This window comes from Crotalus tigris, unplaced genomic scaffold, assembly GCF_016545835.1.
Source record: "Crotalus tigris isolate CLP2741 ecotype Arizona unplaced genomic scaffold, ASM1654583v1 scf7180000017774.6281472, whole genome shotgun sequence".
Classification (NCBI taxonomy): Eukaryota; Metazoa; Chordata; class Lepidosauria; order Squamata; family Viperidae; genus Crotalus; species Crotalus tigris.
In genome coordinates, this window is record NW_024096625.1 from 3,617,309 (window position 1) to 3,644,206 (window position 26,898).

The following is a 26,898-nucleotide window of genomic DNA, read 5'->3' on the forward strand; positions in this document are numbered from 1 at the left end:
TCAGAAATAGGCTTTGCCTTGAACCCTGGTTATGTTAGGCTAGCAGGATACAATAGTCTTTATCATAAATGCTACTAATTGAATTTAATAAACGGTTAAGGAAAGGAGACTTGTAGATAATCCTTTGTGTGTTATGAAACATAAAAAAAAGCTCAGAAAGGGAAAAGTCAAAATCTGAATTTTTGCACTAGACAAAGCAAGTAATTTTGATTATTATAATTTGAACTGTGGTAATTTGATGTACAGCTGGCTATCTTAAAATGGCTCACAAAAGGACTCCAATATTACAGACAAATTCTCAGTAAAGTTTTCCAAATGCCATTTTTCCAGTTTTAAATCCCAAATTAATTAAACTTGGAGTACACTGATTAGAATTATTGGAATTTTTTGGCTATAAATATTTTAAGTGTCAATGTATCTACCCAATCATCACTAATTACAGGTCTCACCCATAGTCTTCTTGGTGTTAGATGAATTTTAAAAAAAAAATCATGTAAAAATAATACATGTTTTTTGTGTCCCATGTCTTGTTTTTAACTAGTTATTTTAGCAGATAACTGGTTTTTAGTATTCTGTTTTTAACATCCTGTTGCTATATTTAATGATATAGCTCTTCAGTAGCTCCCCAGGTAATTTCTGTAGTGGGATAACAGAATCAATAAATAAGGGAATACAGAAATTTAACAAGGACTCCTGATATAAACTCATAACAAGGAATACTTATAACAGTGTACTTAGAAATTAGGAAAAGTGAAGACAAGAAATGAACGGTGATGTACTGTCACAGCATCAGTGTGAATAAGCAAAGGACATATTTTGTGTTAAATAATACTGCTATGACATTTTGGAAGCAAGAGATATTCCTATAACAGATGTCCAAAGAAGCCTTTAGTCTCTTTACAGATAATATTTTTGGACTGGACAGAATACTCTGTAGATTTCCCAGTCTTTTCCATATTAATTTTTCTCCAGTAGCCCAAAGGCCTACAGATGATGCTGTGAGTAACATGATTGCCTATTGTGTCATGCTGAGAAATGATGATTCATATTGCCCAGTGCCAAGCTGGTCCTTGATGCCAAGAGCTCTTGGTAATCATTGTAAATAACTGACAGTTGGATAATTGCTGCTTTGTAGTTTACTCCATCTGATCCTTTGAAATCAGTGCTATGGGTTCTTTTTAACTACTGAGATATAGAAATGAGCATATGGGAACTAAAGAGAGGAAATTAATTACTGTTCAATTATTTGTAGTATTTGTTAATATGTAGGAAACATGTAACCAATGAATATAGCCAGGTTCAGCTATCGGAATATTATAATGGTGTAAACTAGCAATTGTCAGGTGTTCATTAATGTCAACATACATAGAATTCTTAAGTGGATCAATGTTTACTCATTCCTAACCTAGAGAGAGAGAAGGAAGCTTCGGGAAATATCTAAGTCTACTTCAAACTGGAGTAAATCTATGCCTTGTCATAAGTGAGGAATCTTGATCTCAACTTTATGGTTGCTCTTTAAGGGTCTTCTATAGCTGGAGTCCACACCCTGGGTCGCAACCCCCTACTGGGCCTTGAGCTGTTCAGAACTGGGCTTTTGAAATTGTGAGCAAGTGCATGCGTGTGCGCATCCCTACTTGCACGAGCAGTGGGTCAGTGCGTATACGTGTGCTCAATTTGTGGAGTTTAATTGTAGTTAAAATATATGGAGAGAAATATAATATTGCCTAATGAAGGCTGCAAAAACTTAGAGGCCAGAGAAATCTTTGTGATTGTTGGGAGGGAGTGATGGAGAGAATGAAATAACATTATCTTAGACAGAGGTATGGCTGACTGCCTGAAATCCTGAACAGAAGTGTATGTGCTGCAGCATTAATTTTCTTAATCGTAAAAGCAGATGATTTTCTTAACTGATTAATGTTCCATGTTCTACTAAATAAATAATCCATAATGTTCTTTTCATCCTTCTGACTATACCAAAGAAAAGGAACTCAAATAATGTAAAATGCTTCAATAAATTTTAACTATTTTGTAGCCCAGTTTAATGTGTGCTAATGAATATAAACTACTATTTTCTATATTCAGATAAACCAAACCTACAGTCATTAGTTAGTATATATTTTTATCCAGTAGGAGATTATTTCATAGTGCTTTAAAAAATTATTTGTTCTGTATGTCCTTTCTCTTTCCAGGACATCAGTTTCTTCCTATTGCGGCACAAGATCTTCCATTTGTTTCAGTATCTGGATATTTGGAAAAACGTAGAAAAGGTAAATTAAAAAGGTGATAGAAATAATACTTTAAATTTTTATAGTGCTTGCAATCATTTTGTTTCCAGAGGCAAATGATTCACTTAGTTTGGAAAATATTGAAGGAATTTAACCATAATTAAAAATATAGGTGGAAATGTAATGAACAATTCTTGCTGGAAGTATAGCTTCGGTGTATCTGAGCACCATGGACAAGAGAAGTTGGTTGTTACTATTTTTATTCCCTTACCCATAATTTCAGGGATCATCACGGTTGTATTCAATGCAACACGATGAATTTATTCATTAAGTTTATATGCCACCCATCTCATTCTAAAAAGCAATTCTGGGTAGAGTACAATTAAAATAATAATTATTGAAATATTAATAAGATTAGATGTAAAACTAGAAAATCCAGAGCAAGAATGGCACAGTGGGTGGCATCCTCCCTATTATTCCTCCCAGCCACCTCCAACATAAAGTGCTCCCAACAGGGCCTCAAGCAGAGTCAGGTTTTAATGTTTTTCTGGAAGGCCAAACTGATGGGGGCAGATTTTGCCTTTGATGGCAAGGTATTCCAAAGAGAATGGAGACATGGCAGAAAAGGCTATCCTCCTAGAACCCATTAGCTGAAAATCTTTAACCGACGCGGTCTGTAGCATGCTCCTTATACTGAAAAAAAAATGGGTTGTGGGCCAATTCATTGAGACAAGACAGTTCCTCAGATAACCTGGTTCCATGCTTTGTAGGACTTTAAAACATGATAACCAATATCTTGAATTGAACCCAAAAGCAAACTGGCAACTAACTATCTGCTTCCTAAGCATATTTTTCTTGATTCCAAAGACAAGAAAAATGTCTTGGCTCCGTAATGTAGATCTTAGATTCAATTGCAATAGCTTTTCTATCATACCATTATTTCATCATAATTTAAAAAAAACATATTCTGAAAAAGCACATTGTTCATTCAACGCTAAACAATAGATGCTGCTATTATTAGCCACATTCTTGAGATACTAAGATCATGCATATCGCTAGAAGTTTATAAAATGAGAAATAATACCTTACAACAGTAATAATAATTTACTGGCCCTGGTGAAAATGGAACATTTAAGAATTTTGAAAATGAAAAAAGGAAAATAATATGTATACAGTATATGCAACTTAAGCTTCAGAGCCTCTGATTTGGATATATGCATTCTCTTATGCATTATCATGTAATCATTCAAATGTAGAGTTGGAAAAGAACTAAAAAATCACAGCTTACCCTGTGCTCAGTACAGGATCTCCTTAAACATTTCAAATATCTATGTAAGATCTGTTTGAAGATGTGAGAGAAATGTATCAGGGGTAGGTGCCAAAGTTGGTGAAGAATAATATTTACTTTTGACAGTCCTTGCCTACATTCATATTTGCACCAGAATGTATCTTTTCCATTGCACATCATGAATTGCTTATTTTGGTCGGTTTGTAATTAATAAGTTTTGTTATGTGTAAAAATCTGTGTGAATTATTTTAATTGCAGATCACAGTTTCCTTGGCTTTGAGTGGCAAAAACGTTGGTGTGCTTTGAGTCGAACAGTCTTCTACTACTATGGAAGTGACAAAGGTATTGCAAAATATAGGGACTATTTTGAATGCTGCTGAATGGATATTAACAATTAACTGTTTGTATTGCAAAATATAGGGATTATCTTGAATGTTGCTTAATGGAGATTAACAATTAAGTGTTTAGAAGCCTCAGGGGCCTCTCTATTGTTTAACTGCATACCGGATTTACGTGCAATTTTCCTGGCTTTCATATAATTCTCCGTGTGCTTCCAGATGATGTAAATATACTGTCTTGATGAAATGTTCTCTTATTTTCTTTCTTATTTCCTTTGGAATTATACATGGGTCTTTTTTTCTGAACTTCGATCAGCTTTCAAGATGTTACAGCATTATCTTGTTTAGTTTTCTTTGGTAATATTTCCTTCTCTCACCACCATCATCTCAAATGTGATTTCAGTATTTTGGATCTGTTAAGTATCATTAGGTTTCATTTGGTTCTAGCTAGAAATAATGAGAAACCTCTACAAGGCATTCTGTGTTGCTATAGAGTTTTATATTTAAGGTATATTTCATTCCATGGTAAAACATTTTTTTAAATAAAAATTCAGGTGATGTATCATATAGCTGGACAATCTGGTAAGAAAATGTTTCAGGATGATGTGCATAAGCTGTCCAATGTCAAAAGAATCAAAGGAAAAGTTATTTGCTTGTGATGGTTTAAAATGTGGATGCTACTGAAAACTTAGAAGCAGTTGAAATTTATATTACAAATACAATGTGGCAGTGTTCATCAGGGAGCACAATAGATGTTTTCCTTAGCTTACTATAGTTCTTTAGTTTCTTCCCCAGCTCTCCAATTTTCTGCCATTCACAATTTAATACTTAATAATGAAGGACAGCACTGGAATCCATATAACATCAATACTGTTACAGTCATTTCAAATCCCAGGATGTCAGACAAATAAATCAGTAACATTTCTTTATAAGCCATAGGAATTTGGACCATTTTCAACTGTAGTCTTGGAAAAAGCAACATCCAACAGTTTATAGAAATGTGTTACGGGTAGATACTGTCCATTTTTGAGATACTGTCACTATAGTTTCACAGTTCCTTTACTTAGGAACACCATTTGACCCTGTTCTACACCACAGTGAGAAAGTGAAAGTGAAAGAGAATCAGAACAATTACATTTACACCAGGGGTCTCCAACTCCTGGGCCACAGACTGGTACTGGTCCATTGCCTGTTAGCAAGTGGGTCGCACAGTGGAGGTGAGTGGCAGGCAAGTGAGTGAAACCGAAACCGTTCCCGTTCCTCCTGATCCAGGGAAAAAAAATTGTCTTCCATGATACCATTCCCTGGTGGCAAAAAGGTTGGGGACCACTGGTTTACAGCGTATCTCAGACACCTCCTATTCTCTTTTTTTTTTTCTTTAATGAGTGGACTGGTTGGTTAACTAGGCCTAAGATAGAAGCTGTTGAGATAGCTTAATTCATGATGATTGTGAAGGAGTTTTGTCTCTGGTTGACTTAATTCTTCTTGCCATATATTTCTGTTATTGATCATGGGAACAATTAAACTAAAAGCAAGTACAGCATGTTTAATGTCAAAAGTCACTTCAGAAAATGTGTGCAATTAGTGGTGTCTCCACTTACTGTTTCCATGTGGTTTAGAATATTACCATAGTTGTAAAAAATGCATTCCCAAATTATTAAGGGACTATCAGATCACTCAGAAAACTGAAACCTGTTCAACATATACTACTTTAGAGTACTTGATATACCTGTAATGGGATCTTCAGCACATAAAAGTCAAAATGAACTACAAATGAGGTTTTGAAACTTAACCAATACATATACAACAAATTTAAATACAAAGATTTAAAAAAACACTAAAGAAAATACATCAAATAAAAAGGAAAAAACTCCAAAATGTGCAAAAAAAAAAAAAAAAGAAAGGAAAAAGGTTTACAAGGATTACAAGAGTTTAATAAGAATCTTTTCCACAGGAAAATGCTTTGGTTTTGAATTCTTTTTTAACAAGTGATAGGATGATATATATAACATGTTGTCAATTCACACTGAACAAATGGCACATTAGACCTGGAGTTATAGCTTTTCCATATTCAATTGCTTTGGTCACTAGGTGAAAAACACCTTTACAAACTGCATCTGAAATTCACTTTTTGAATTCCGTTACTGGGGTAGATATAACAGGGAGATCATCAAGTTCTTTGCTAGATCAGTGACTACTGAACCAAGAAGAGACACTGATTTATGGAAGACTTGTATTTCAAGTTCCAGGTTCCAGTTCTTGATTCTCTCTCTCCCCCTCCCGCGAGGCATCAATATGTGGCACTCCACGCTAAATAACACCATCTGTAAGGATCATCCTGTGAGATTCTATAAGCAGCCTTTTCAAAAATGTCCTTTGTAGTTTCTGCTTAAAAAAGAGTTTTATCTTTCAACCCACTAAATCCACTCACAGTAATGTTCAACTCAGTCTCTTGAATATTCATGAAACAGAAAAACAAAATCTGAATAAATGATAACCTAGTAAGACATTCATTTTCAATGTTGCAAATGAAATTCTATCTTTACCTTTCATCTACAATAGACAAACAACAGAAAGGTGAATTCACTATAGATGGCTACACCGTCAGAATGAATAATACCCTTCGGAAAGACGGAAAGAAAGATTGCTGTTTTGAAATCGCTGCTCCTGATAAACGCATTTATCAGGTTGGAGTTTTTATGTTGTCTTGAAATTAAATTGATAAAACTGTTACTGTTCCAGTTATGGAGACATTAATATTTTGGTAAAACATTCCCTGACAAGTTGAAAAAAGAGCCTGGGTCGGGGTGGGAATGGAAATCCTTTATTTTCTTACCTTGTAGATTCGTATAATAGATTCTGCAAAAAGATTGTTCTAATACTAAATTTTTAGATAAGAACAGCATATATGTCATACTTATCTGCTTGCTCATTTTACTGCTTACATTTAAGTATCTATTATCTAATAGGTTTGTCTGATTTCTTGAATTAATAATGTTGTAAAATAATTGAATATAAATTCTTCAATGTTAAATATGTATTGCATTGCTTAGAGGCCTAAGGGGGAAATCAAAGTTAAAAGTATGCAGTGTGATATCTATCAGCTAGGTATCAATGTGAAATGTAAGTTTAATAAGTTTTAAATATCTGAGATTGCAGTTGAAAGCCAGTTAATTAAGTTGTCAGGTACTATGTTGGAATGTGACAAGAACATTTTTAAGAAAACTACCCAGCAGTCTAAAGAAATTCATGGGTGTCTTCTAATTGTCAAGGGCAAATTTTGTTCATCAGTCCTGGTTTTGACATTGATGAAGAGAAGCAGCTTTTTTATGCACAGCTGCTGATCAGAGTTCTAAATCCATCATCCTCTGCTTCAATTACATAAATTTGTCAAAATTAACTGTACATTATAAGAAGCATCCTTGCAAGAAAAGTACCAGAAGACATGTAAAGAATTACTAATGGTGTCTGGAAGAAATGACCAGAATGCTACTTTCTTGGCTTTATTAATATAGTGCTGGTTATGTTTTGATGCTCATGATTATTCTTCTCTAAAATGAAATTTCTGAACAGTTTACAGCTGCTACTCCCAAAGAAGCTGCAGAATGGGTAGAGAGGCTGAAATTTGTATTACAAGGTATGCCAGTTGTTAACAAGACACTTTGCCTATAATGATGCTGGAAATCAAAACTTCCTTGTTTTTTTCTTTGTTGATCATGTGATTATTGTGTTGTCATTAATAGTGTATTTTCTTTTTCAGCTATGTATATTTATGAAAGGTTAAGGAATCCTCTCTACAGTTAGGAGTAAGTGCCATTGTACCTAGTTGACTTCCATTCCAAAGAAGCTTAAATGAAGTGTTCATTCTTAATTAAAGTGCTAGTAGTATCTGTATGTGAATTGTTTAATAAATACAATTAGAAGGGATGTATTGTATTACTTTGATATGAAAATTGAAGGATGTGAACATATATTTTGCCCTAGAGAGTTCCTGGTGAAACTATCTGGCTAAGGTGACTGAATATCTTTTCTATGTTTTGCATTTTTAACAGATATGGGATCTCCAAATATTCCAGAGGAGGAATATGATGACATTGAGGAAAATTCCATATCTCCTTCTCAACCAGGAGTAGAATTTATAGCTGATGACATTTATGAAGAGCTTCCAGGTATTTTTGTTCCAGTTGGTTGAAAGGACTGTAAAAGTTAGTGATCATTCTTTGCGTGCTAGCAAGTAAAGTTTAAACAGATTTCACCAAGCTAGTGCTCTCCAGGCATATTTCGACTAGCTGGGAATTCTGGGAATTGTAGTGCCAAAATTTAGAGCAGACGAGGTTGGAAAATGTTTTCTTAGATGGGGGAACAGTATGTAAATTCTACCTCTTGGACAAGTCATGTACCTCTGTCTCAATTCTGTATAACATTTGAATTCAGATATTTGTAACATCTGGAGTAACAGTAGTAACAATATTTTAAAATAAAAGTTTCATATAGGAGGGTAGAAATTCTAAAAATTATCTCTTAAGATTATTGACTCATTAATGTTATTTCTGAAATTCAATTGTTCAGTTAGAAAATTGACTTTCATATTGACTGACAGACTAATTGCCTTATTTGGTCATTTTTTTAAATTTAGTGTATAGTTTTTAATCATGTATGTTTCATTTTTTCTATAATTGTCACCTATTCCTTGATACTTGAGATTATGCTTTTAAAGGAGTGACAAGGTAACTTGCTTTGTTTGCTTTTAAAAAGGATCTGCTGATAAATAATAAATAAAAGCAGTGGAGCTGTGCTTGAATTTTTCTACATCTATCTACAGAAATCAGATTTTTACTAAGGTTTTTACTAATTTTTTTATCCGTCTAGTTATGGTCAAGATTTCCAGTTCTTGACAATAGATGTAAATCTCATAAAAATATTCTTTATGGCTCATAGTGGTGAAACTCATTGTGGTGAAAACAAAATAGTAAGAGGGGGTTCATAAGAGTATAAAATCACATGGAAATGAGGTTTCCCTCTTAAGGTTGTATAGAAATGAGATCTTAAATAGAAAACTAAATCATTTCTGTACTAAATGTAATAGGAATGTAAACTGTAGTCATAGAAGGCACTGGTGTTATCAATCAGAAACTAAGTGATACAGTATAAATTACATAAATGCATGTTACGTAGTAGGTATTTCCAATCTTTTGGAAAAATGTAGTTTGCATTAAATTTAGCATACTGTATAAGGAAAGGGGCTTACTGAAAAGCATTGTTTTTGACAGATGGCTTTAAAATGCTATATACATATTTGTCTATTCTATAAAAGTTCCTTTTATGGCTTTTGAAGACACATCAGTCAAGGGATATACAAATTACACGAAACAAGACAAAATTGTCATGTATTCTTGTTATTCCCCTTCTAGAATTAAGAATTGGCGTTCTTTTAAGTAGGCAAATATTACCAACTTATTTGCTTATTCAATGTTTTCTTTTTTCCTTCTGTTCAGTCTCCATTTTTCAGAAACTGCTTGGACAGTCCTTGCAGTTCTCTCGACAAGATTTTTCAGAAGTAATTTGCCATTGCTTCCTTCCTAGGGCTGAGAGAAACTGACTAGCTCAGAGTCACCCAGCTGGCTTTGTGCCTAAAGTGGGATTAGAACAGGAACTGTTTCCTGATTTTTACCCTGATGCCTTAGCTGCTATTCCAGACTGGCCCTCAATTCAAGTTGATATTTAAGCTGTAATTCCATAACTCTCTCAGAGTAAATCCCATGGTATTTAAAGCAGATTTATATCTGTGTAGATATACACTGGATGTTTTATAAGTCTCTTGATGAGAAGAATGGAGCTGATTATGGAGCTGATTATGTGAAGTAGAAACTAAACTATTGATTTCTTTTATCAGTTAAATAAACCAATTTTCCCAATTGTAAACCATAACTAATGATATTTATGCTATAAATGTCTTTCTTTTAATTAATATCCCCAATAGCATAGATATCTACTGCCTTTGCTACAAGTCCCTTGCTTTCACTTGTACACTTTAACACTAGTAATTTTACAAACAGACTACCTCCGGGCTATCTTGTATCTTGTTTCATTTTCTGACAACTAGCAGCAAACCTCTTGTAGACCCTTTCAAGCCTAATTTGGTTGTGAAGCATTTTCTACCTCCAGAGAATTTCTACTTCGTAAAGTGCATTGCACACCCAGCCTCCTTAATGTTAAAACAAGCAGTGGGATTCCTTAAGGGAAATTAAGAAGTAATTTAGGTTGGAATGCGATTGCATTGATGTATAAGAATTGCACAGAAGTGCAATACCAAAGCACAGTTACTAATCTACACTTATATACTGCAATGCAGTCCAAGATTGTAAAACTACATATTTCTAGCAGTACCTTGGGACATTGGGCTTTACTGAATGTAATCAGGTGTTTGCTGCAGTATCTGTTTTAGTGCTTTATATCTAGACCATATCCAAAAAATAAAAATAAAAAATAAAACCATGCAATTCTGCACACCTAAGGGATTTCTGGCCCCTTCATTCTTAAACAGCAGCTTTGCCCTCAGTATCAATTTGAATAGAAGGAAATTTCAGAAGAAGCTGCTGATGTGGCTTATGAGAAATAGCATGGACTTTCATAAGCACTGATGTGTTTAGGGTGTACCTAAACATGTCTCTTCCATCTAATGTAGATAATGCATTATTTGAAGCATAAAAAACATTATTATTTAATTCTAGAATTATTCATAAAAATACAATTTTATTTTCACCTTTGTAATTTTATTCACACATTTATTTAAGCTCTCAACATGCTTTAGAACTCTGTTTCAAATAACACAGAAATTGTCTCCTTTAATATAGATTAGATCATTACATATATTCTGGGTTTATCTAAGCCAGGCATATCAAACTGCTGGCCCACGGGCCGAATGTGTTATGACGAAGCCGCGCCTACCCCATTGCCGGCAATGGGGGAAAAGTTGCAATACGTTGTGTGACGTCACGTAATGTCGCAAGTTTGACATGCCTGATCTAAGCAATATAGAGCTCAGCTAGTATAATCTACTATATGCTTAGAGAGAGTGCTATAAGCTCTCTTCTTCAGAAATATCCCAAGGAGTATTACTTCACTGTTCATACTGACCTTTATAAGATTTCAGCCCCAAACCCCAAATATCAGTAATAATTGGACATTGGTATCAGTCACAAGTGTAATAAAACTTGCGACATTTGCAGCTTCAGTTCCTAAGCATGTTTGGCTCCTGAACCTTTTGTGCCTGACAAACCCAGTGGTATATCATCTCCAAAAGCAAGAGCTTTTGGGTAAGGTTGATATAAAAAGTCATAAGTCATTGTGTATAGCTCAGTCCTGCTTTCTAAAAACTTGAAGAACGAGAAGGCAAACAGCTTTCCGTTATCACACAGTTTTGGTTATTTTTTAAATTGTTAGCTTAAGATGAATTCATTGTTTCCTTGTATTTTACATTTGGGTCCAATATGAGTTTAATGTTGGCATCATGCTCTACATGGGAGCAATGCAAAGAACAGGATGTAAGGGCAGAAGGAGAGGGTGATGGAACATGGATAGGTCTTCTTCCAGCCTATCTACATTCTTGGAATGCTGTTTGAACAAAATTCTCTTAAGTACATTATTTCACAGCCAGGCTTACCAGCAGTTATTTTATATACTTTATTATATTACTTTTATGGTTTGCAGCCTGATATTCTGAAAAGCATTTGAAAATGTTGTCTCCAGTGCAGAAGCTCTCAATGTACATGCAAAACAACAGAGTAATAATAATCATAATATTTATACCAAAAAGACCAGGTAGTAGAAAAGATAAGGATAGAAATAATACAGTCATGGCATATGGACAAATATACTTAGACATAAGACAGTGGGAATTAGGTGTTCAGTAGAGTGATGGTACAATGGAAAAAACTGTCTATGTGTCTAGTTGTTTTGGCATGCCGTGCCCTGTAGTGGCGTCCTAAGGGAAAGCATTAAAACAGTTTATGTCCAGGATGTGGCTGATGATATTTTTCAGGCTTTTCCACACATTTGCTAGTTCATTTGCTAAGAACTGATTCTTCAGCTTTTCAGAGTAAGCTTCTCTTTGCTGCTCTGATCTCTCTTGTTAACACATTCCTGGCCTGACTGTAAAACAAAAACCTACAGTGCTACCTTGGTACTCAATGTTAATTTGTTCTAGGACGCACAATGAGTACCATAAGAGATGAGTACCAGCCAAAATTTTCCCATAAGGAATAATGTAGTGAATCACAAGACAGCCAACACTGACAGGTTCTAACTTATGAGTTGAGTATCAAACAAATGATGAGTACCAGGACAAAATTGAGTTCAGTACCAAATTCAATGAATTGAGTACCAAATTTAATGAGTTTCAAAGCAGTTGAATACCAATATATCATTGTAAAAGAAACTGGAGCAATTTGGGGATGAAATACAATGACTACTCTTAGGCTGTTCATATTGCCTGAATCATAAAAGGAAGAGTGATTTTTTAAAAAAAAAATGATTGATTTTAAATTGATTTTTTTTTTAAAAAATCAGATGATATTTTAGTAAGTAGTACAGTATTGTGTTTGATTTAAAGCTGTGTCAGGAATTGTGTTTCCTCAAAGATCGCTCATTCTTAGTTGCACTGGCTAAATGGGATTTGGACTCCTGCTTTAAATCTTCTGAAGAGTTTCTCCTCTCTATTATAATTATTAAAACACTGATTTTTGCATATTAAAATAGAAATTATTTTGGACTGCGCTATTTAATTTAGAAGCAATCTGTAATGAGAAGAACTACTAAGCATTATGTTTCCAAAATTTTGCTCTTGGTTAAAATAAATAATAAAATAAGTAATCTTACTACTAATACTGATAATTTTTTTCTTGCTTTGAATCAGCCAACATGAAAGTAGTTTTGACATTGATTTGCAAAAGCAATATAAGATGGTTAAGTGAGAGATGTTGGATGCTGATGCAAGAATGAGAAACCAATGTTAGAGAATCTTGTCATCTAGAAAGACAAAAGTAATTTTACTTATGTTACAACCTTTTCATTGTTGACTTTATTTCTGGCAGCTGTTAGACTTTAAATACTTTGCTTAGTCATGAAGGTGTTATTCATTAGGTATCTAGAGTATAATGTTTCGCTAATACTTAGGCAAACAAAGCTGATGTCTTTCATGACCATAGTTTGTGATTAGAAAGTAAGGCAAAGAAAACATTCCTATACAAAGTATACAGGTCATATTGTCCCCAGTGAAAAGTTACCTCATAAATATTAAATGATTGTAATTGTGTGATTTTATATTATGCCAGTCATTTCTTTGAGAGAATTCTGTACGCAAAAGCCATATCTAAATTATTGAAAAGATTTCAATAAGTGTAGCATTGTAGAAACATTTCATAGTCATAGTCATAAGTGTAAAAACATTTTATAGTCCTAGGCTGAGTGCAAGATTTGTCTTTAATATCACGTATTTTCTACTTTTCTTTTTCTCCTTTCCTTTCCTTTCCTTTCCTTTCCTTTCCTTTCATTTCCTTTCCTTTCCTGTCTTGTCCTGTCCTGTCCTTTCCAGGAACCTACCAAAACGTCATCTCTGATACTATTTTCAAAGTAGCTTTCTGAATTAACTGTCATGGTTAAATATCTTTCTATTGTTAAATCAGAAAACTTGATTGCAGTTTATGATTTGAACACACTCACATTTAGTTTCCATGCTGCTTTTAAAAAGCATTTTAAAAACATTGTTTGATACTAGACAATATTCAATATTGTCTAGTCTAGTTTAATATATTAGTAATTAGTTTTGTGTTTTTTCCCAAACAGTACACTTGCCTTTTTACACAGAGGTATTTTTATATTATAATCCTTAAAACCACACTCACATAAGAACGTCTGTACATAATTTTATTTATTTTGTACCTGTTTGTTATTGGTTGAAGCACATGTTTCTTTTCTCCTGAGATGTCTCCAGAAAACGGAGTATTATTTTTATTAATTACTTTTCTGATCTGGATCTGCAATTTTGGAGGTTGTGTCTTTTGGCAGCTATGTATGCACAGGTACATTTATGTATATGCAAGTGGGCTATGTACACTCGTTCAGTTGAAATTGGCAATCTTCAGTTACCAGATGGGAAAGCAAGACATTTCCCCTCTCCCCTTTGGGGATTAGCATCTCTTCCTGCTTCTGTTTTTTTCATCTTCTGCCTACAGAAGTCTAGCTTTGTTTCATTGAAGTGCTAATTCTGCACATGTATTCAAATGTTGATGCTGGTGTGTGGTTTAAAAAAAAAGAAAAATAGCTGAGAGGGGAAAAGGCCATGTGAGTAGGAAAATGTCAAAGGGTTATTTATTTAACATATGGCAATGTTCCATTACCAGGAGACTACAGATAGTCCTCAAAGCATGAGCACCATTGACCCCAAAATTTGTGTTGCTAAGTGAGACATGTGTTAATCCTCATTTTATGACCCTTCTTGCCACAGTTGTTGGGTAAATCGGTGCTGTTGTCAAGTTAGTAACACGGTTGTTAAGTGAATCTAGTTTCCCCATTGACTTTGCTAGTCAGAAGGTTGCAAAAGTGGATCAAAGGACCCCAGGAAGCAGTAGACATTAAAAATACGAGTCAGTTGCCAAGTGAATTTTGGTCACATGACCATGGGAATGCTGCAAGGGCCTTAAGTGTGAAAACGGCCATAAGTTCATTTTTTCAGTGCTGTTGTAATTTTGAACAGTCACTAAACGAACTGTTGTAAGTCAAGGACAACCTGTTCAGCGCTGTTACAAAATATTGGCTGCTGCTGATTGCCAGTCCATTCTGTTCATGCTCGTGAGCTAGCCAGAGAGTGTGGCCTAGCTCCACACTCAGAAGACTTGATGGCATTCTGCAGTGTCAGCCAGGGCCAATGTCCCCTCACATTCAGATGTCACATTTGGGTAGGTCTGGCACTGGTTGAATTCATAGTGCCGCTCGAAGTGTTGTTTTTTTCTTATTAAAGTGGTACCTGTTTATTTATTTGCCGTGCTTTTGAACTGCTAGGTTGGCAGAAGCTGAGGCAAGTAATAGAGTCCAGGCTGTGCTAGGACTCTAACTGCTGGAGTTCAGATATTTTCTAGTGTCATTAAACCACTGAGTCATGGCACCTGGTCTGTACTCCAGTTGAAGAAGTAAAGGAAGTGGATATTGCAACCCTTGTTGCTTTTCATAGTGGGATCTGAAATATCCTTTTTAGACCTCACATTACAGGGGCTTCACGGGGGCATAAAAGACAGACAGGAGAAGCTGAAGGGCCTCCTAGTTTTCCTTCCTTTCTAAAAATAAATAAATAAATTCACTTCCATATAATGGCTTGTTCTCTTATGTACCATCAAGTGCCATGTGTGACAACTGTATTCTTTTAATTTATCCATTTTATGCTTTATTCTTCCAAAAAAAGACCTTTTCTATTTTCACCTGTTACCTGTGCATATTTTTAGCTTTTTAGTTTAAGCACCAAAAGACTGAAAAATTTACAAGTCAATTGGAGAAGATAATACAGGGTATCTGAAATAAGGCTTTAACATTAGAAAGATGTTTTTAAAGTAAAGCAGCACTATGCTGTCATTCAGTAGCTGTAGCCTACAAATTTTCAAGGCTTTTTTCTGTTCCTCTTAGGATTTTCTCATGAATTAGTCATGGTATTAAATGTTAGTGACGCCTTGGTTATCTAGATCTTTGGGTTTTGTACATATCTTTGTAGATGTGAATGAAAAGAGTAATGTTAATATTCTATCCTTGGGTTCAGAAGTGTTAAACTGACTGTTAAAATATTGGAAAATTCCTGTAAGGCAGGGGTGTCAAACTGCCAGCCCACGGATCAGACGTCTCATGAGGAAACTGCGCCACCCCATTGCCGGCAATGGGAAAAAAGCTCAGATACGTCATGTGATGTTTCGAGTTTGACATGTCTGCTTTAGGGTCATGGTTTGCTTCTATCTGGAAAAAAATACCATATTAGTTCTGTTATCACTCCTTTAAGCTAATCCTTTGAACTTTTATTTATTTATTTGGTATGTTAGAAATCACATTATAACCTCATTTTGAAAGAAATGCTAAATGCTGATTTAAACTAATGATTTTTGTGTTAAGGGGGAGTTCTGGGAGTTGAGTTGCCAAAGTTGAGCAACATTGCTAAAAAAGAACGTGAAAGCTATCTTGGACTAACACATATCAAAAATGCCCAAGAGGTATACTCCAGTTTTTGCAAGCAGAACTAAAAGAGTAGTGCTTCAAAAAGAGATGTAAAACAGACATTCCTTCTCTGCATTTGTAAGTCTTGCAGAACTTAAATGGTACAATCTGAAGTGGGATGGGGAGGTTGAAATCTTTTGGTTATTCTACAGCAAACTTGATTACATCATGTGACAAATTGTTATGTATTTTACATGTGATTTTTATTTAAATCTGTTTATAATTGGAAGAGGGAGGTTGAAAAATCATTATTTCTCATCTGTGTTCATTGAGTGTTTGGCATTAGGATGCATGAAAAGTGTTTAATATAACTTTTGCTTGAGGTGTATATAAGTGGCTGCACTATATGTGTTCTCAAATTGTGAAGGATTCTCTGCTTTTGTGTGTGTTTGTGTGTGTGTGTGTGTGTGTATAATGAAATTATATGTACTTTATATTCCATTTCTGCTAACATAAACTTATCTTCTACTGCTTTAGATTAATAATGCTGGGAACCAGTCTTCAAAAGTAATTGCTTACTGGCACCACTACAATCAAATAGTCATAATTCAGTGACAGTTATTTGAGATTACAGTTATTTGAGAAGAGTGTGCAGTGTCAAATCTGTATCTTTGTTTTTCCATCTTATGTCAGAAGCTTAAAATATTATTAGGAGAAATTGTATACATTCATTCGTGAAATATTAATTATTCATCATAATACTTACCTGTTATGCAATGCCTTCATCAATGTTTTTTTCTCAGTTTAGTATGTATTGGGTCAGTTATATTATGGGCACATGTCCTTATTTTTGCCTTTCTTGGATAATAAAAGCTACCAGATGCTAACAAGTGTAATTATATCATGCCTAAGAACAGCATCAATGAAATCTCAAAAACACATAATAACCTTTCTGAACACCTTAAACACCACAGTTGCATTAGCTGCCATCATAAATAGAATGAAAGGGTAAACAAAGGTGCTTTTCATTAATTCAAAATATAATAAAGTTATTGAAAGACTGCATTTTCTACAAGACCTCAGGGGTCACCTTATCTCTGTCTTGGCATATACTACAATTCTTTTGATAAGAAATAAAGTTTTCTTGGTAGCAATGGACCACTCTCTGTTGAGGAAACCAGGCAATTTTTAAAATTTATACAGCCCTTTTATATTTCAGCTGTTGAAGAATTAGGGCTTTACAAAATACAGTATGATTACTTAACTACCGAATTGTCCTTATTTAACATTCTTGACTTTGTTTAATTAACTTTGTTTTACCTATGTTGAACCACATTATTATATATGAAAAGTCAGTTCCCATGTGCTCAGAAATACCCTATTCTGAATTCTTCTTATTGCTTTTTAAGAGCTATGGTATTCTGCAAGGCCAAACAAATTGAGGCTAAGTATATCTGATAGTTACCTATGATATCCATGAGAAATTTGTAGATTTCTGAAGGAGGGAGCAATGTCAATCATCTGGAAATATATGTTTCCTGAACCTCTTTATATCCCAAAGATGAGAGAAAGAGAGAGAGAGACACACACACACAGAAAAATCCTTAAGAATGTGGCTTTTGATATATACCTTATGCATTTAAGGCAGTTAATAGTCTTCATGAGCTCAAGAGAATGACATTTGTTTACTGCTACATATGCATATACATACATATATAAATGGTGTATTCTTCTTTCATAAAATAATTGCTGAAATTAAAAAATATTGGCATCTCTTCAAAAATGTTATTTTTTCCAGAATGGAAAATTATAACTATTATAAAATAGTTACAAAAGCTTGCTCTGTGTTGTGTGACTTTAGCATACTCAGTGAATACAAGTAGTCTGTCAGAATCCAATTATATTTCATCTTTAATTATCAAACATAGAAAATCCCAATTCTGCCTTCTCTGGATTCTGCCATAAGAGGGAGAGAAGGGGGAGAACAAAGGGGCTTTATGGCCCTCACTTCCTTCAGTATACTTCTAAGGAACTGAATGTGTTTATTGCAACCTCAAAGAGTTTAAATGTAGTTAGCACCAAAGAACCTTACCATAACAAAGGGGGCTATTTACCTTTCATGTAGTTTATCTGAAGTCTCCATCCAGATGGAAGAAAGGAATAAAGGGGTGGATTTGTGATGCCTGAAACTATCACTGGAAGGAGGGGTGATTGGGTGGGACTACTGGGGAACCCCTTAAAACCTTGAATGGGAGAGCTTGGACCCCAAGTCCTGTCTAGCACGCCTGCAACCACTTCTTCTTAATAAAGGATTCCTGTTGGAAGAATTATTCCAAGAGTTCTGTCTTCTTAAGATGCAAAGTGGGGTGGGTCCTTACATAGTCCTTGATTTACAACTACAATTGAGCCCAAGGTTTCTGTTGTTAAACGAGACAGTTAAGTGATTTTTGCCTCATTTTATGACTTTTCTTGCCACAGCTGTTAAATGAATCACTGCAGTTATTATACTAATAGCATGGTAAAATTGGCTTCCATATTGACTGTCAAAAGGTTGCAAAAGAGGATCACATGACCCTTCATATATATATGTGTGTCAGTTGCCAAGTGTCTGAATTTTGATCACATGAATATGGGGATGCTGCAGTGGTTATAAGTGTGAAAAATGATCATAAATCACTTTTTTCAGTGCCTTTGTAACTTTGAATGGTCACTAAACGAATGGTTGTAAGTTGAGGATTACCTGTAATCAGAATGTCATTCTCGGTATTATTTGAATAGAAGCATTCATATCAGTGTGGATAGAATCAACACTGTATAGAAAATGTATTTAGAAAGTAATTAGGATGTGTAAAATTATATAGAAAATTGCATTGCAGAGGGTTGCAAAAAGAGGTAACATAAACTCAATTTCTAAAAACTTCCTTGTAGAACTATTTTGATGCTTATCAATCTGGAAAATATTATGGAATCATTTTTCCAGATAATCTTGAATTTGAGATTTGAGGCCATATTAAATCTTCCTGAGAATGTTTATCCTGTCAAAATGATTGCAAAAGAGCCGGATAAAACCATCAAGGAAATCAGAGGATTCGGAAGAGCATCTGGGGATGAGCAAGTTCTTCTTTCCTTGGTCAAAGTCAAAGCTAATGATTCACCTGTCAGAAAAACAGTGGTAAAAATAGGAATTATGGGACGATAGCTAGGTAAAAAAACCCATGGCTCTAGGAAAAAAATGTCAGTGCTCATTTCAAGTTTACGAAAAAGTGGATATCCCTCCAGATTCTAGGAGAATAGATGAGTCAAAAGTAGAAGTTTTCAAGCTATGGATATTATTAGGGCTGTGAAAACGAAACACTGCCTCCCAGTAAGAACCTTATACCAGCTTTCAAACATGAAAATGTTATAATTTGGAAATGCTTTGGTGGCTCAAGACATGAACAACGGCCATCATTAAATGCATTATATTGGGAAAATTTCTATAGAAAAATAGCAGTTGAAGCTGAAGTGTTCATACAGCAAAAAGTGATTCCAAACATACATGACAATTTACAAGAGACATTTTGGGATGGCCCAATCAAAAGTCCATACTTAAATTTTATAGAAATGTTATTGCAGATCTGAAATGAATTGAAGTAAGTGGTCCAAAATTTATATACAGCAGAATCATTCAAATTCCCTTTATATATTAGCAGTCCTCTGGCAACAAGAGGGTGGTTAGTCACTGCTGACTTTTGTAGTATTCAGTATTTTGGCCCTGTTATCTACCTAAAGTGTCTGGTCTGTTAGTCTTCAAAACAAGAATGTTTATGATGGTTATCTTGTGTCTGGTGCTCCAGATACTGCACAGTATGCTACGTCATTCTGCTGCTGCTGTTGCCTACCTCCTTAGATGGTCATAAAGAGGCTCACAACAATGCTTTGGTAGAGTCTAAAAGATGATACAGTATATTTACTTCTGCAGTTGAAACAAGTATTGCATATTGAACATGCTGAGATCACAGCTTACAAAGGATGCACGCTCCTTTGCTAAGAACATGAAATTATCAACAACTAGCTTTCACAGAGAAACTAGTCTTAGATATCAACAGAAAATGTGACTGTATATCCTAGTCATTTTTCTAATGTGATTGGAGTAATCACTTCTCATATTAAGAATTCCATAGTGCAGCTGAAAGGCATGTAAACACAAGCTGCTTATTTGCAAGAAGCTTCCAGATTTGCAATATGATTGCTATAGAAACTACATAATGAAAATCTTACAACCATCTGTGTGCTTTGATGAATTTTACTGCATAGTTCAGCTGTTTTTGTTTACCATTGTTGAAGTATTGAGTAGAATATATTCACCCCCAAGTTCGCTATCTGAAGTATTAATATTGTTTAGTGACAGAGCGTTCCCTAACTAATGTAGCCCAACAGAGTGCTTGTTATTAATGGGCTATTAATTAGGGTTAATGTAGGTATTTTTGTGACAGGGACTAGAGCTTTGAATGAGAAGGAGATAGAAGGACTTAGTTAAGGATTGGCTTATCCACCAAAAGATTATTTATGTTATGTATGGCAGAAGTGCACCGTAGAAATCAAATTTAGACAGTTTTTATATCCATTTATTTGATGTGTTCTGTTTTATCTATTGAACGTGATGTGTTCACCTCTTTGAGTGTCCAGAGAAATTCCTCAAAGCTTATAGGTAATTATGCAAGCAGTAAAGAAAGGAAATATGATATGGGAAAGCTTAATCTTATAATTAATTTATTTAAGGCGTCAAAAAAAGCTGCTGTAATTATTTTCTAAAGTTGGATGAGAAGATTGTCTTTATGCATACAAGCACACAAACATTTTTATGTATTCTAAAACTATTATAAAAATTAAAAAAAATGCATATAAAGTAAATGTTTAATTGACAGGATATAACAAATAGGAAATAACATATGGCTGTTAGAATAATGTCCGCTAATGGTTGCTGGGTTGCCTAGACTAAATTATGTGGAAGAGTGTTTTTGAAAGAGCAGATTTCTTAATTAAGTGCAACTAAAATTAAGTATTGCATTGTTTATCATTTGCCAAGACTGTACAGTAATAAATTGATAAGAACAGCTGGCATTGTTGCTTGAATGCCACAAATAAAGTTTGTCAACATTTTTAGCAGCAAAAATGGTCTTTTGCAAAATGCTGCAAATTAAGTAATGCTTATCAAGTGTGAATTATTTAAGACTGATGTCCACTGGAACAGTGGATTCCCCACTGGACATCAATGGATCTGACTGTTCATGAGATGTGACTAAGGAATGAGAGTTTGGTGTCCCTGATAGTAAGATAAAAAGATTTTTCAAGTCTTGTCAGTGTGCTTGATTAACATGTAGCATGAGGACCTGTTTTACTATTCTGCATTTTCATTGCATTTTCCTTTGTGTGAAGTGAGGCTATTTTATCTAGACAAAAACCTAATCTGGCAGGCTACAAGGTAGTAGACCTTACTATGGTCCACCCAGGAAGTTTCATTGCTAGACATTGCAAGCTGGATTTCCACATTAGATTAAACATGCTGACCCCAGCTGAACAATCAAGGAACCACTAACTATTAAATGAATTGTAAAGTGAGCACACCCAGCCACATATTGTACTTTGAATATTATCACACACACTTATTGATGTTAACTTTCTTTTAAATGGACATCAAACCATCTGGTCTGCCATAGTCAGAGCCCAACTAGTTGCTAAGAGAGGCAATCAGATCAAATTAGATTAGACAAAGTGATACTGTCTGAACTGTAATATTCAGTCATGTTATTAGCCTCTAACTAAATTGTTGTGGTCCAGAAATTGTGACACGTAATACTGTTTGTTGAAACTGAATCTAAATTGTGACTGGGCTGTTAGTTACAGGAATTGCAGTTAGGTGCAATATTGTAATGATAATTAAGCCTTCCCCAATACTTATAGGTGATAGAGTGCTCCTTATTAATTCTAAGTAAAAACTTGTTCATAATGATGAGTAAAAACCGTACAGTTACATAAGTTGGTAGATTTCTGGAATCAGATGCACTGCTTCTGAAGTATACCAATCTGTCACTCTTTCTAGGTAGTCCAGACAAGAAACCAATATTATGACTATTGATGCTCTTATCTGATTGTTGCCCTGGCTGCAGCTCTTCCTCCTCCTGTCTCTCAACAAAATTCTCACAGATCATTCTACAATCCCACATTTATAATAACCTGATAATTGTATACTTTGTGAGTCCTGTAATCTACAAAACAGCATTTTGTGGTTAGAGTCAGCTGGTTCACAGATTTTCTCAGCACTGATGTTGGAATTTTTCCAAGTATTTCAGTATATCATGCACAGACTGCTTTCAAAGTGGAATCAGGTGTAGCTATAATTCAGTGTAAGCAAATTGTGTGATCATGCCCCATTAGGAGTAGAACAGTATTGGGTCTAGATGGATAAAGGAGAAGTCACTTGAATAACTGTGGTCTAAAGCTTTTAGTGTTTCATTCTTGATGTTGAAGATTAGCTTGTGTTGATTTAATTGTACAATTTGCAGCATGGCAAAGCTTTCCATACATATTTATAACTTAAAAGAGAAAAAAAGGCTGCAAGTATGTCAGTTTGATGCAGGGGTAGTCCTGCCAAGAGGTAAATTGAAATGACCTGATTCATGCAGTATTTTAGTGAATAAGAAACTGGTGGATTCAGAAATTATTCTGATGGGGATGACGGTGAAGCTGGGCCTAACTTGAACTCTGCTTTAGGCAGCAAAATGTCTTGGGCAGCATTGTCTTAAAGTGCTAGTGGTTATCACCATGTAAGTAGGTAAACTAAAATAAAATTTTGGCTTTGGGAGAATGCTCTAGAAAAATAACCTTAGAGGATTATAAGCAAATTCAAAGAAAAGAACTATTGGAAACTTCCAATATGTTGAACTCAGCTAATCTAACGACATATGTAAGACACCAGATTTGGGAAGGCTGACCTGTTGGCAATTAAAAGCTACATTCTATCTTTATAAAAAACAAATGGTTGTAAATATGCTATGTATGTTTTTTATTCAAACTGTTGGTGTTTGTAACTAAGGGAGAGTGGCAAGTGTTTAACACAGTTTTAGCCTCCAACATGTTCTGAAGAGACAAAGTGTGCACAAATGAATTATTTCTTGGTCTTTTCTGAATGATCTAGGACTAAAATACTTCAAACTAACTTGTTTGTTGAACTTATTATATCTGCAGAAGAAACAGCAACAGTACCTGAAACGCCAGGAAAGAGTGAGGAACCAACCAAACAAAGTCAGGATGCTGTAAGCAGTATTTCAGGTATGTTGGATATGGTGTCTATATTTGCTTTTGAAGACTTGCCTTCCCTCTAGCACAAATAAAGATATTTGAAATTCTAGAAGCTTAACCATTCTCCTATGGCACTAAAGCTGAATGGGATTTGGTGGAGGGCAGAATCTGAATAGCCCCATTTAGGATGCATGAAAATTGCTTGAGAAGGATTTATAAAGTAAGCCAATTTATACAAGGTATTCCTTTCTGAATTACTTTGTAATGACTCAATTAGCTTTCATTTCTTCACAAAGGAGATTTAGCTGCATAAATTAGCTTATCATCATTGAGGATGTGTCACTGCTAAAGGACAGTTTATAGATACAACATGCAGTTGCTGTCAAACCTATAAGAATGTAATATAGACATCTGTGTATACTTTGTGCTTGAGCAGAACAGACTTCTGTCATTCAGAGACTAACAGGGGACAACAAGTTGCCCAGGGGACCAACAATGTAGACATCTCTGAAAAGGTCATCTTGACACAGGCTCTGACAATCGACCCACAGCTCTGTCTTCTTTGATAAAAATCAGATAAACTTAAGACCACTAATTGATCTGCAGCCTGCTTAAATGTTGGCCATGCATATCTTCATTGCATATGATTATACTGCAAAAAGGAAATGAACCAGCCTAACAAATGCCAGGGTCCAATGACTGCAGAAGGAAAGGTGATGGTGGTATGAAAATTAGAAGGGATCAGCACTACCCAGGAATTGTAGTGTGTGTGATGGGGGGGGGTGTCATACTTTCTTTCATTTGTGTTGGCAAGTTGCCCTGGTTAATCCACACTTAAAAAAGGGAGTTGGGGAACTGGATCAGATACCCTAGAACAGAACAGCTTTTCTTAAGGGCATAGTAACATTTGCTTTATTGGCATTGTCATTTAGATACTCGGCTAACTTTTGGATTTGGAAATCCAACATTTATTCCTTATCTGAACACCTCCAAACCCCAGACATCAGCTGAATGCCTGGTGTGCTTTGTTACTGTGTCCTGAAAGAATGAACCTGAGGTTATCTTTTTCGTCATACTTGCTCCACATCATTCTTCCACTGCTGTCAGAGAAAGGGTGGATGAGGAGTATGTTCAGGAAATTTCTTCACTGTGCCCTTCCTGTTGTAACATGTGGAAAGGAAACAGGCCTGACTTCCACCCTCTGGCAGGAAACTATATGAACAGGTTGTTGTGGACAGTTTAGGCTAATGTTTGCTGCAAAGGAAACAAAGTTTTAAGTCATCAGATCTTGCTCTTGGAGGGACCACTACAATAGATTAATATTTCTTACCATAGAAAACAGTGGGATCCTCGAAACCTTTTGGTAACTCGGCATACATTTATATTAACATAACGTCAACTGGCTCCACTTCAAGACCATTAGAACATGAAGCCTAAAGTCTTTTCAGAAATGAAGTAAAACACCATACAAAAATATTTAAGCATCACCTAGAATTTTTGATGCTCCTCACAGTATTGTTATTTCTTCTCCTGGAACACCATGGTTATCTACTTTGCCTCCCTCTAAAAGTATCAAAAGTTACTTCTGTTTAGATTCTGTATATTCAGCCAATATAGGATTGCCTTGATTTCAGTAGATCTTAAGTCTGTGTAGGATTGAAATTTCAGTGAACTATAAGCATGAACTGGTGAACAGTATATGTCACTCTTTTATAGGAAGGTTGAGTTAGGTAATAGTCTGTAGTCTCTGGGATTTCTCTGTTATTTATATGGTTAATCCAGATAAATTTCAGCAGTTGGGTGTAAGTTTCTAGAGCAAGTAAATCTTGATAAATGGTGTTACAATATATTCAACAAGCTCAAACTTAAATGCAGCTTGTTGGTTGTCTTAAACAGTCTTCATTATATCCTTTTTACATTTGAACTTAGCAGATATGTCATGCAGCACTGAGCTATCTATTTGTCAATTGGGATGGCATACAATATTTGGACAGATTTAAAATATAAGATCTTTATATACTCTTGGATTCTTTCGGAGTATGTGGTATATCTGACCAAAGATCCACCATTTTAAAAAATAGTGAGGAAGCTCACAAACCAGTATGATATGGTAGTTTTTCTGCATTATATCCAAATGAAATGGGAATACAGCTCCCAGAATTTCCACAAGCATGACCAAAGGCTAAGGATTTTGGAAGTTGTAATCCCAGCACAACTAAAGACTTCAAGTTGGGGAAAGCGGTAGAGAAAATGTGTTGCTTGGTTCAGGGGTGAATGCTCTACATGTGAAAGTCCACCTCTGATGAAACTATAGCAATTGTATTGAAATATGTTTATCGAACTCTTTTAACTTTAATAAATTGCTTGGAGAAGTTCTTATTGAAAAAACAGTATTCAAAATAAATACTACATAAATGTATCAGTCTGTTATTGCCAATAGCTGCTGATGGATTGGCCCTTCATTATTTGTCTAATGCCATGTTAAAAAATCTAAAGTAGAAGTAACATCTTATTTTGCCCTATCGTCTTCATAATTTCTACTGCTTTGCTGTTAAAGGCAGATAGGTAACCAGGGCCATGTAGAATAGACTTTGTAATACTTGCAATATGGATTTTGTACTGTTGCACTGGCTAACTAAAATAGGTTTGTTTGTATTTTAATTTGCTTTTTTGCTCTTTTTGTTTCTCTTTTAAATGTTTTGTTAATAACTGGCCATTAGCAAGAAGAATGTAAAAAGCCTTTCTTTTAGAAACCAGAATCTTGCCAAGGTGCTTGATACATTGGAGGTAAAATAGTTTCATTTTCAGCTAACAAACAAAGCAAGTATTGGACCTCAATATATCTTACCAATACCCATGTTGACATTTCTGCTTGCAAATATATTTTTTATTTTTATCCAGAATACAATGCTCTTTTCAATCCTTATGCTTACATATTATTATGTCTAATTTTTCGTGATGTAACTGCACAGATGTTGACATTTCTTTGTTGTGCAAACTACAATTTCTTACTCTAAAGGAAATACTTTTTAATTAAAATGTTTCAAATAAATTGTAAATTAAATAATCTTCCTTATTTTGGCTACTTAATCAGGGTCCAGCATACTGAGGTGTGTGTGTGTGTGTAAATGTTCTTCATTCTAAGTATAACTATGCATTTCTATTACAGTCCTGTAATCCTATAGTCCTTCTTCTGCATGAATCGAAAGTCTTAAATGCCATAGTTTACAGACAACAAATTAGTTTATATACATGGAAACAAAGAATTGGTTGTTACGTTTCTAATAATGGAATTGTAAGGAGAAGTAGTATGATGCTTACTAGCAGTATATCCTCTCTAGATTGTTGTCTTAAAATGACCAAAATCCTATGAGACTGTAATATTTTTATTTTTTTTCCCCTCTTGTCAGTTTTTGGGCAAGAAAACATGAAATCTGATAAGATCTTAGTTTCTTAAAATGAAAAAAAAAATCTCTTTAATGCGTATGTTTTAGCTCTAAAGCATCACATCAAATTATACAATGCCTGAAAAGATTGCTGACCCTGTTTGAAAGTAGTGTACATTTCAGCATTTCTC

The 26,898-nt window shown here is 34.8% G+C and overlaps 1 protein-coding gene across 2 annotated transcripts in view; it reads left to right on the forward strand.

Moving 5' to 3' along the window:
- SKAP2 (src kinase associated phosphoprotein 2) overlaps positions 1–26,898 on the forward strand; it is a 131,551-nt gene that overhangs the window by 83,477 nt on the left and 21,176 nt on the right. For both annotated transcript variants that reach the window (XM_039342026.1, XM_039342027.1), the window contains exons 5-10: positions 2,190–2,267; positions 3,772–3,855; positions 6,414–6,538; positions 7,425–7,488; positions 7,904–8,020; positions 23,268–23,351. In XM_039342026.1, the coding sequence (XP_039197960.1) occupies positions 2,190–2,267; positions 3,772–3,855; positions 6,414–6,538; positions 7,425–7,488; positions 7,904–8,020; positions 23,268–23,351 (552 nt within the window). The remainder of the gene's footprint in view (positions 1–2,189; positions 2,268–3,771; positions 3,856–6,413; positions 6,539–7,424; positions 7,489–7,903; positions 8,021–23,267; positions 23,352–26,898) is intronic.